Source organism: Salvelinus alpinus, chromosome 4 (assembly GCF_045679555.1).
Source record: "Salvelinus alpinus chromosome 4, SLU_Salpinus.1, whole genome shotgun sequence".
Lineage (NCBI taxonomy): Eukaryota > Metazoa > Chordata > Actinopteri > Salmoniformes > Salmonidae > Salvelinus > Salvelinus alpinus.
In genome coordinates, this window is record NC_092089.1 from 61,995,899 (window position 1) to 62,008,179 (window position 12,281).

Sequence of the window (12,281 nt, forward strand, 5' to 3'; positions counted from 1 at the left end):
CAAAGACACCGAAACATGCAGAGAGTTATCCATATTTCTTAGATTGGGATAAACACTGTTTCACATGCAGCTAAGTTTAGCGAGAGCTGAGAATATGAATGATGGTCTGATGGGACAAAGCAAATGGGCTTGATGTGTTGCTTTGGTGACAGAACCCCGACAACAAAAGACGGGCCTTGTTAACCTAAAATGGCCCCAGGCTCACAGACTCTTACAGACGATCAAATCCAGTCTTGCATTAAAGCATGAGACACACTTGGATGAGTTATGGACTTCTGTGTCCCTACATTTTGGACTTACCTCTTCAAGGGCATCATTCGTGACTTGGACCACTTTCTCAACAATCTGCAACAGAACGTTTGCTCCTTCTCTCTGCCAGCTCTGGCCTTTTAAGTGCTGGCTGAAATAAAGCATCTCCAAATATTTTCCATGCCGGGTGATTTTTTTATAAGGTGGACGGCTGATATTTCCCAGTAGGCTAACGCTAGCTGAGCCTGCTGGCAGTGCCAGCTGCTGGCTGCCTGGCAACTTCAACTCATTATCAGACAGTTCAACTGGTCAACTAATACCTTAGACACGCCAGTAGGATTGTCAAACGCTTGCCTCCCGACAGTACTCAGCACCCGAACAGAGAGTCTGCAGTCAATCTTTTTTTGTGTTCAAACAGCAAAGACCTTGAAGTCGTCAGCCACTCAGCCTTGTTGAAATACTCCAGACCAGAAGGTGGCAATGCATGTCCGTGTGTGTTGCTTTATGATCTAGTCAATCTTAGCTAGCTAGCTGCATTAATGTTGCTATTGTTGTAGAAAGCTCTTGTTTGATACTAGCCAGATGGCCACAGCTAGATAACTTCCAAGCAAGATGACAAAGAAACAGTTTAATTCACTCTCCATAATCGCATACAGCCCATAGATACATGTTTAGCTAGCTTGCTAACGTTACCTAAATTGTTAGCATGATTTGCTAGCTAGCTGTTGTGCTAGTTAGGTAAAGTAAAGAGACAGATAGAACAATGGGCCATATGTTGCACTGGATGTATGAATCTGATGCATCCGGTTGGCATTTCCACTCACCTCCAATTTTATTTTACTGCTTGCCTGAGTTACTTGACGTGGAATAGAGTTCCATATAGTCAAGGCTCTATGTAGTACTGTGTGCCTCCCACGGTCTGTTCTGGACTTGGGCCTGTGAATAGACCTCTGGTGGCATGTCTTGTGGGGTATGCATGGGTGTCTGACAGTGGTGGAAAAAGTACTCACTTGTCATACTTGAGTAAAAGTATAGATACCTTAATAGAAAGTTACAGAGTAAAATACTACTTGAGTAAAAGTCTAAAAGTATTTGGTTCTAAATAAACTTAAGCATCAAAAGTAAAAGTATAAATATTTCAAATTCGTTATATTAAGCAAAGCAGACAGCACCATTTCCTTGTTTTTAAAATTTAGGGATAGCCAGGGGTACACTCCAACACTCAGACATCATTTACAAACGATGCATTTGTGTTTAGAGAGTCCACCAGATCAGAGGCAGTAGGGATGACCAGGTATTCTCTTGATAAGTGCGTGTATAAAAGTACTTTTGGGTGTCAAGGAAAATATAGGGAGTAAAAAGTACATTATTTTCTTTAGGAATGTAGTGAAGTAAAAGTAAAAGTTGTCAAAAATAGAAATAGTAAAGTAAAATACAATATCCCAAAATACGACTTAAGTCGAGGGCCCTCGGAGTGTGATGTCAGGAAAATAACCTCACACTCAACATCAACAGAACAAAGGAGATCGACGGGACAGTATTGGAGAAGGTGGAAAGTTTTAAGTTCCTCGGCGTACACATCACGGACAAACTGAAATGATCCACCCACACAGACAGCGTGGTGAAGAAGGCGCAACAGCACCTCTTCAACCTCAGGAGGCTGAAGAAATTTGGATTGTCACCAAAAACACTCACAAACTTTTACAGATGCACAATCGAGTGCATCCTGTCGGGCTGTATCACCGCCTGGTACGGCAACTGCTCCGCCCACAACCGTAAGGGACTCCAGAGGGTAGTGAGGTCTGCACAACGCATCACCCGGGGCAAACTACCTGCCCTCCAGGACACCTACACCACCCGATGTCACAGGAAGGCCAAATAGATCATCAAGGACAACAACCACCCGAGCCACTACCTGTTCACCCTGCTATCATCCAGAAGGCAAGGTCAGTACAGGTGCATCAAAGCTGGGACCGAGAGACTGAAAAACAGCTTCTATCTCAAGGCCATCAGACTGTTAAACAGCCATCACTAACATTGAGTGGCTGCTGCCAACATACTGACTCAATCTCTAGCCACTTTAAATTTTTTAAATTGGATGTAATAAATGTATCACTAGTCACTTAAACAATGCCACTTTATATAATGTTTACATACCCTACATTACTCATCTCATATGTATATACTCTATTCTATACCATCTACTGCATCTTGCCTATGCCGCACGGCCATCGCTCATCCATATATTTATATGTACATATTCTTATTCATCCCTTTACACTTGTGTGTATAAGGTAGTTGTTGTGAAATTGTTAGATGACTTGTTAGATATTACTGCACGGCCGGAACTAGAATCACAAGCATTTCGCATTAACATCTGCTAACCATTTGTATGTGACAAATACAATTTGATTTGATTTGATTTAAGTAGTACTTTAAAGTATTTTTACTTAAATACTTTATGCCACTGGTGTCTGAGGGGGGTGCTAGCAATTTAAACAGAAATCTTGGTGCATTAAACATGCTAATAATTCTCAGAAATACAAGTAGTGATGAAGTCAATCTCTCCTCTACTTTGAGCCAGGAGAGATTGACATATTATTAATGTTAGCTCTCCGTGTACATTTAAGGGCCAGTCATGCTGCCCTGTTCTGGGCCAATTGTAATTTTCCTAAGTCCCTCTTTGTGGCATCTGACCACACGACTGGACAGTAGTCCAGGTGCGACAAAACTAGGGCCTGTAGTACCTGCCTTGTTGATAGCATTGTTAAGAAGGCAGAGCAGAGCTTTATTATGGACAGACCTTCCCCCATCTTAGCTACTGTTGCATCAATATTTTTTGACCATGACAGTTTACAATCCAGGGTTACTCCAAGCAGTTTAGTCCCGTCAACTTGCTCAATTTCCACATTATCCATTACAAGATTTAGTTGAGGTTCAGGGTTTAGGGAATGGTTTGTCCCAAATACAATGCTTATAGTTTTTGAAATATTTAGGAGTAACTTATTCCTTTCCACTCATTCTGAAACTGACTGCAGCTCTTTGTTAAGTGTTGCAGTGATTTCACTTGCTGTGGTAGCTGACGTGTATAGTGTTCTATCTTGGGTTAGTCTTTGGTAAAGACACTGCATTTACTCTGGGCAGCCAGCTACAGACAGCTGCTTCATGGAAACAAATCCATGGTGATTTTATTGTAATGTTACTAGCTACAGTGGCCAAAAAGCTAGCTTGGTAAATCATTTAGTGTTGTGTGCATTGTGCTGCACTTACCACTTTATTCGTTTCACATGAAGTGTGTGCGATTGCCTTGCTCAGTTAGCAAGCTAACGTTAGCTAGCTAACTAACTAACTAACTAATAAGCTAGTGCACATCAAACCTAACAAAAAAAAGTATTCTTCAAGCACGAAACTCCTTAGCTAGATGTAAAATATGTAAAGATTTGCTCCAGAATTTTTTATTTATTATGCATCTTTATTGTTTTAGCAAGAACAATTCTGATGAAAAGGGTGGATTACACTGGGAAAAGTGCCTTAATTTTTTCACTTTTCTTGTCACTCCTGTCGGCTCCCCCACGTGGAGGTTCATGCTCTCTGATTGGGTCAAAGTCAAGTTTTCAGCCACTGCCGTGCATTGTGATTCTACAAGTAGAAGCGGCATTTTCGTCTGTACCAGGTCGGTACACAGCAGGTACGTCTTTTGTAATAGCAAAAGAAGGAATGGCCTCCTACGGTGATAAGTACCTATCGGCAGTCCATCGGCACTCAGATTCTCTGTGTGTTTCATGCTTAAGACACCAACTCTAGAAGATTCACTCACTGAACGCATGTCCTATAAAGTCTCACCACAAGACAAACTCAAATTAAGCTTAACTTCGTTCACCACCTAGGCAATGGATTTGGGATGTAGAGGAATCTAGTAACTTTGTAGTGTAGGCTACAAATGGTCTAGGATAATTTCATCCTCCCTTTGAGGTGTTGATTAGCAGTGTAATTGGGATGATGGATAGTTTAAGTGATGGTGACCGCACACACATCGTTCTAAGCTGACAGCCTCCCATTCTCCCACCCTGAGTGGTGGTGGACTGTGGGTGCGGCTGGGCTGTAGTTCATCCATCATGGTCCCAGCACCAGCACCAACAGCTTGATAAGAGCCAGGAGCAGCATACAGTACATACTCATCAAGCACACCAGCAGCCTACACAGTTCCACATTGTTCGCAAAGTGTGAAGTCGGTGGGAAAGCTGGGGAACTGTGGAAAACTCCACTGTAGAGATGATGGCATTCTTTACAAAAAATATGAATGAGAGAGGTAGAAAGAGAGAAAAAGAGCAAGTGAGAGCGTGTGTGTGTATGTGTGTGTGTTTGCCAAGGAGAATGAGTGAAAAGAAAGAAAGAAAGAAAGAGGTGTGAGTAATAGAGTAATAGCACAATTTCAAAGAATAAAATAGCTGTTAAAAATCATATTAATTTATTTATGTGAAGGAAGCAGTGTTATTGGAGGAAGCAGTATCCCAACAGTGAAGTCATAGTACCCATTGCCCAGCATGGGGCAAGGGCTCAGTCATTAGAGCTAAATCAACACTCCAGGGTGTTCTGGGAAACCAAGCAGGGTGTGAATTGCACCCCAGAGTAGAGGCGCCTGTTCCACCTTGGCCACCATCGTTAAGCCCACACAATCCTTCTGCTCAAACAAGATGCAAATGAGATAGATCTCAAGTGGTCCTGAGTAATGACAGAACAAAATTGATTGGGCTTCTACTTTGGTATTCTATAGGAGCTAGGCTGGCATTCCCCTTTGGAAAGCAGGAATGTTCAACAGACAGGTTTCCTCCTTTTATTACGTTAACACTCAAACATCCTTCCTCAAAACAACTGTGAACAAAATGGGAACACGTCTCATTGCTGCCTCCTATCCGCAACTGCAGTCAAACGTCCCACAGAACTTGACCAGCAACTAAATAAAGAAAATATAAATACTTTTTCCTAAAAGGGGACCCCCCAATCCCACTTAGTATTATAATTTATTTTCTCAGTGTAAAATGTCTTGGGATTGCTCTCTCAAATTCAACAGGTCTTACGGGGTCAACTAGCCTCTGGCTAATGCGAACACTGTTTGCTTTCATACCACTTCCAAGCAAAAAATGATTGTGTTTTGTTGTTTCAGTGCCTCACATGTTTTGTAACCCCCAGGTCCCTAAGCTGCTTAGTTATGCTAGATAATAGGTCCCATCTCCTAGAATCACCAGAGGTGGAAAGACAGCATTTTCAGGGATTTCGAGATCCACTTCTCCATAGGGTTGCTATTTCATGCTGTCCTCGGGTTAATTTGGCTGAGGCTGACTAGACAGGAAAGAAAGCAAAGGCTTCAGGGTAGGCTATAGCCACAGATCAGACCTGAACTGCTGGCACTCCCTAAAAGTGTCATTGCACAGGACACACTTCATAAAATGACAAACCTAGGCACATATTTTTATTTTGACAATATTATAGGTGACTCACTCCTTTGTTGCACAAGATGCTTTGATTCCTGAGTGAAGCTGTTAATCTTACTTTCTACCCTGTTATAATCAAGTAATAAGGGTTTATTATCAACAACTGATATGAGATATTTCCCTTTCCTATTTAAATATGAGGTAAAAGTATTCATCCACATATTTCACTGGTTTATTTTGTGTTATAGAGGTATGGGTGTTTGAGGGGATAAGGGCACCTCATTATCTCCAGTATGTCCTTGAATTCCTTCAGTCTTCATTAAGCCACGTCTGGTCTAATTGGTCCCCAATGTTACTAACTTTGACATATAGCCTACCTGTGCCTGGTTACTCATACAGGTTCCATACAGGCTCTGTTGAAATAAATAAAACGAAATGTACACACTGGCAACCGCCCTAATTAACAACATGTTTCAGTGTTGTCTCTATTTTAAGATTGACATTACAAAACGATCATATACTCATCTAAAGATTAGCTAAATATTTACATCCGAAGACTCGTCAACATTTTGAGTGAAATCGATGTCTCGCGCTCTCAAGATCATACAGCTTCAGCCGACCCCGGCACGCAGGCAAGGCAGGTGCCAGATGTGGCGCATCTTCATAGCTGTATCTATCACTGTTTGAAACCACAATCAACAGGCTCTGCATCTGACTACATTAACCACTCATACATTAACCACTCACTCATAATCACCTAGGCTCTGAAAATAGAAATGGACACAAGAGCAGTGGAATGATGAAAGCTTTTCGGGTTACTTACAAACGCTCCGCGTTCCTAGGTATTCCTTTAGGCACGGTCCTGAAGCCTTGACCCTGGCAATCCACATGAGATCCAGAGCAACTGCATTTGTGAGGACATCCATTCACCGCGGCAGAGCACAGCAATCCGCACATCAGAACCCATATCCCCCAGTGATACGCCGTCCACTTCTCCTGCACAGTCGGTAGCATGGTATCCACCGTGGCAAACAAAAACAACAGTCTTTAAAACTAAAAAAATAAACACTGAATTAAAAAATATATAAAAGGAGGAATCCCCAAAAAGTAGATTCAACTTTCGTATTACAGGCAATAATAACTAGTTGCAGTTCAGTTAAAGGCTAAAAGGTCCAGAAGCTAAGAATATGAGTAGATCAAATCAGCTTCTCAAAGTTAAGTAACTTCCCAAAGAAAATCGATGCGGAGTTGGGCTCATTCAAAGTCCCACTCGTGTTCTGCTGTTTCCTCACCATTGATACAAAACTAGAAATATTAGAGAATGAAAAAATCCTTTCTAATCCAATTTCAAGACACTCTTCACCCGGATTCGTGTGTAATTTGACCTAAACAAATCTTAATCGGAACGTCTCCAAATTCTCAATTAAAAAAGTAAAAATTACAAAAAATAAGTACATAAAGTAACGTTTCAGATGTGATAACAATGTCTCAGTTCTTGCGGGAACAGCAGCTAGAAAGTATCACACAGTCCCATTCCAATTGACGCCTTTTTGAAACAAGAACTCGTAATCACAAAACTTCAGCAGAGCGCATGTAGGCTGGAGTCTGCGAGAAAACTCATACCTATTTCCAACCCCCAAATTCTCCACTTCAGATTCCTACTGGTTCGCACTGCGCTGATGTCACTAAAAGCAGAAAACAAGTTATTCGTCTAACTTTGTTTTAATGGCCCTCATCTGCTCTTTACATTCAGTAAGTGAAATAATAAAGAAAAGTACATGGAATTTTGGAATAAGTTACACGCAATGAGTTTGCAATTGATGAGTTACATGGAAAACTTCAAGAAGTTTAGAGTTTAGGCATTAAACACTGATGTGTTTAGAATCAGGCAATTATATTTTCCTCTATTTTACCTAGCGTGGTGATATGATAGCCTAGTGCACAATTATAAATTAGGCTATTTGTGCCCAGAAACTGTGAATCTTGATTGATTGTTTCTAGTGTCAGGGTATTGTTAAAATTGAAGTGGACATGACAATGACAGATGCATTTAGAATGACTGAGTGACAAGGGCAAGGACTCGGCTTAAAAATAGTTGTTTAGTAGGCTATATAATACGTTGAAGGCGGTACACTGCAATAAAACAAAGATTGGTTGCCTATTTTCCCATTTTGCTGACCCATGCTTTAAAAAGTAGTCTGAGCATAAAAACACATTTCTTCAATTACACTTATATCAATAACAATAGGCCTATATCTGAACGAAATTGAAATAGTTGTACAGAGTGACCAAGCACTCACGTTCAATAGTTACAGTTCAGACTTGAGGCACTCTTATCCAGTCTTCACTGAGCGGTCTGTTTTACTGTCATTTTGCAGTTGCAGTGCCCTCAACTGGTGAGAAATAGACCTATAATTCGATTTGAAACTAACCCTCTTCTCTCATTTGAAGTACTCTGTAAAGTGAATAGTTTCAGACAACATGTAGCTGTCAATCACAATAATAGGCCTACACTTATTGATCTTATTGAACATTTGAAATGCTAATTTCGCTTTGCATTGGTGGTTAAAGCTGACTCAAATGTTGTATTAACTAGGTAATAGCATTTTAATATCATACCAAGTTACAAATTCAGATAAAAAGCAGACCAAAACAGAATATAGGCAGATTTTCCTCAATACCATAGTCTTAAAACGCACCCGAGAACTCTAATGTTAGGCGGATGGGGCCAGCAGCTGCGTCAGACATTGGCTGTCAGACTCTTCTTCCTCTCTCTCTGTCCAATAAAGCTCCACCGATGAGACTTGTTTAACAGACTGAGCAGATTTAATCAACTGCCATCTGCCAGGATAATCCACTTACATTATTTTCAGTTACGAGCAAATTGAGATGTAATTTATGACATTCTGGACTCCTCTCCTCTCAATGTCTTCCCTCTGCACCCTCCCTCTCCCCTCCCCCTCTCTCTCTCCCTTCCTCGTTCCCTTTCTCTCTCCCACACTCTCCCTCTATCTATCTTTATTATATCAAGGTGTCTGGATAAAGCAGCGGGATCACATGTCTACCTACTCCTCTATCTGGACCCAGATGCCAGTGGTTTGCAGATGCAGCTCCATGCCTCTCAGTTTGAGGTGAAGAGTTAACTTATTCTTCAGTCTGGAGACTGAGTGAGGGGCATGTGGCTAAGCTGTGAACCATGTGTGCCGAGAATTTACTGAGACGCACACACACACACACACACACACACACACACACACACACACACACACACACACACACACACACACCACATAAATCAGGTGTGTGTCTGTGTGTTTAGGGGTGGCTGAGAGGGTTTACTGTGTACTTCACCCTTTCCCCTTTCTCATCTCAGGGATGAGGAATGTACTGTCGTTCCACCTGTGGATGAGTGTGGATAACAAGCATGGCGAGGACAGATATGCTCTACATGTGTCTCAGAGAGCTATGGAGACCAGGAGGACCCTGGAGGACCCTGGAGTTTCAAGGCCACTTTCCTTAAGGTCAGTCAACCACTAACCAGTCCAAACTGCTGTATATCCATGCCTGCCGAAACCACAAACAGAGCTTTGGCTCCCTTGAAGGTGTGGTGTGCCTTTATGTGTGTGTGTATGAGAGAGAGAGAGAGAGAGAGAGAGAGAGAGAGAGAGAGAGAGAGAGAGAGAGAGAGAGAGAGAGAGAGAGAGAGAGAGAGAGAGAGAGAGAGAGAGAGAGAGAGAGAGAGAGAGAGAGAGAGAGAGAGAGAGAGAGAGAGAGAGAGAGAGAGAGAGAGAGAGAGAGAGAGAGAGAGAGATACCAATTTAAAGTGAAAGTGAATGTCGGAGGTGAGGTTGCAGAGTACTGATGATCCAGGGTGTTAAACCATACAGGCAGGATTTATATTCATCACATACAGTACATACCCACCCTAATGCTTCCCAGGAAACGTATGGACAGTGTATAGGAGAAACTCGGCATGGGAGATCAGTTCGCAGAGCAGAGGCCCACAGCAGTGCTTAGTATGGGCCAGCCAAAGACCTGTCTGAGGGAAATAGCCATTAGCGTGCCATTAGACATGAGAGATCCTTTTAATGGATGCCTTTAACAGAAAGAGAAATCCAAACTTTCCACCAATTACGTCAATTTTTCTGCCCATCTCAGAGCTATAGGAGCGGGGGGGGGGGGGGGGGGGGGGAACCCAGAGCAAGGGAAAGGCAATGTATATGGATTTCCTCTCAATGCTTGTATTCACTCTCTCTGTCAGTAGGGTTGAATTGCATCATGTTATTCTGGGTTTTGGTTTTGTAAAATAGAGGACAGCTGTAGATCTTTAAAAACAGTCTCCCACTCCTACCAAGCTGCAAAACGCATCACCTGGTTCACTAAGAAAATACCACATTACATTTTATGTCAACCTGACAATTGCTATCAAGGTTCTCAGAGATAACTTGTTTCCTTTTTTATCAACTCTACAGCTGTTAACCCTCACTTCCAATTTGTTCCCGTGGACTTAGCATGAGTAGAAGAAAAACAAAACAAGAATAGGAAGTAGCTTGCTCCCCCCAGACCTCCTGAGAGTTTCTCAGCTTGCATTGTTGTCTGGCACCTCTGTTTGCTCGCAGTGTGAGATAGCGAGAGTGGGGAGGGGAGGGGGGGCAGGAGCCCGCCCGTGTGGTGGCCAGCCGGCAGAGCGCTGGCCGGTCAACGGGACAGCCTTCCTGTGTGAGACAGCGCTTGTGTCAGTCCCAGTCCCAGTGCCATGTGTGCCCAGTTAAGCGGCCAGCCCCCAGTCCGCAGCGCCACAGAGAGGCGCTAATTACATCCACATTGTCTCAACTCGTAAAGGGAGAGGAGGACATAGGGCATGGAGGAAGGGAGAAATACAGCACAGCACAAATCTGTGGTGAGGCATCAGGGAACCACCAGCACCAGCCAACTCTCCCTACTCCATGCCTCCATTCCCTAAAAGCACCCCCAGGCCCAATGCTGTCAGTTCTCCATCAGGTACATTGCAGCCCAGGCCCCCCAATTCCCCAAAATCCTCTGTTCTTATGCTTAACACAGACATTCAGAGAACAAGGAGACTGACAGATCTTTGTGGGATTGCAAGAGAAAAAAGGAGAACAAAAATACTTTCTGACTTCTGTCTTCCTTGGTGGTGAACACCAGATGTTGCCACAACCAGCCCCCTTTTCATATTTATTTGTATGCTATTCAACAAGCTGTCCTTATCCCTGGGAGAGTTGTTGCCTGTCGGAGCCCTCCAGACATCGTAGATTATGCACAACCTGAAGCTGTTTCATTCACAGGCCTGACCTTTGACCCTGCTCTGATGTTGAGGCACACTCCGTTTGATGTCCTAAATGCGGCAGCGCCGGACATTTGCTTGGGCTCTATTAGTGATTTCACCCTCTTGCTGTCTGAAAGCCATGTTAATCATGGGCTGAGTAATGGTGTTTTTCTCTCCTTTATGTTTTGGCATGCAGTGAACATTTGTTTTGGCTCTGACCTACATTGTGCAAACCTTTACAATGGTAATAGTCCTGTTCTGGAAAATAGTAATCACAGGAATAGCAGACCCGTACCAGAAATAGAGAACCTTCTGGTTGCTTGTTGTAGGAAGTTCACAATTAGATGGACACATCGCTGCAGTCAGGAGGTTATGTGTTGAGGGAGCGGGTGTATGATTGGTCTTTTGGGGATGAGGAGGTAGGTGGGGGACGAGGGGTTTGGGTGGGGGCTATCTGGTGCCCTTCCGCTCCCCACGCCTCTATCAGGATTAGCCTTTAAACAATTCCACATGTGGGTCCGTCTAACTAACCCTGACGTTGCAATGTTAGAATGTTTTTTTTTCTCTCTCCTGTGTAATGCTGGATGATTGATGATCCAATTTACTTGGGAGCTATCATAGACATAAACACAGAGGGTCAGGGCTGGCTGGACCATCGGCCACTCGTTTTTCTCTTTCTCCTTTTCCATGTGTAGCACTTTCATTATAATATAGAGAACATGAACTATGGAGGGTGATGCTGGTATGGAGTCAATGTTCTACAGCTCTGCTATGGACTTTCAAGTTTCCCCTCTGACCTCTGTGGAGGTGACATAAACCCAGAGAGCCAAGGGATGGATCTGTTCGCTCTGTTCTATGATCTAGGGGAGCTCCTCTACCCCTTCTGATTGGCCGATAAGCAGGCTGTTACTGTGAAAGTTGAGCTGCGAGGGGGAGGAGTGACGACTGACGCGTTCGTACAGTCAGGGAGAAAACAGTGATTTCACACGGCAACCCCTTGCACCTTTTTCGTCGCCCTAACCTTCAAAGAACCCAAAACAAAACCTCCAAATTGAAATCATATTTCACAGCAACCCTCCTAACTTGCCTCGGCTCATAGACTAGTATAAACATAGAGCTGGGCCGTTACTAATTGTTCCAAGTCCCCTGACCAGCCTTGCAGCCCATGGCTTCGTTTACGGTTCAGTAATAATCTGTAATTAACACTAACCTCTGAGATCAGACCCCCTGATTGAGGGCAGCACATGTGAGCCATCTGCATTGCCCCCCAACGCTAGTGCTGTCTGTCTGTGTAGCGCGGTCAGGCAGCAGTC

The 12,281-nt window shown here is 43.2% G+C and overlaps 1 protein-coding gene across 2 annotated transcripts in view; it reads right to left on the reverse strand.

Moving 5' to 3' along the window:
* LOC139574083 (slit homolog 3 protein-like) overlaps positions 1 to 7,275 on the reverse strand; it is a 195,694-nt gene extending 188,419 nt beyond the window's left edge. Inside the window, exon 1 of one of the 2 annotated variants that reach the window (XM_071398247.1) lies at positions 6,505 to 7,275. In XM_071398247.1, the coding sequence (XP_071254348.1) occupies positions 6,505 to 6,695 (191 nt within the window). In that variant the 5' untranslated portion in view covers positions 6,696 to 7,275. The remainder of the gene's footprint in view (positions 1 to 6,504) is intronic. The other variant, XM_071398249.1, reaches the window with a different exon arrangement.
* Between the last annotated feature and the right edge of the window lie 5,006 nt (positions 7,276 to 12,281).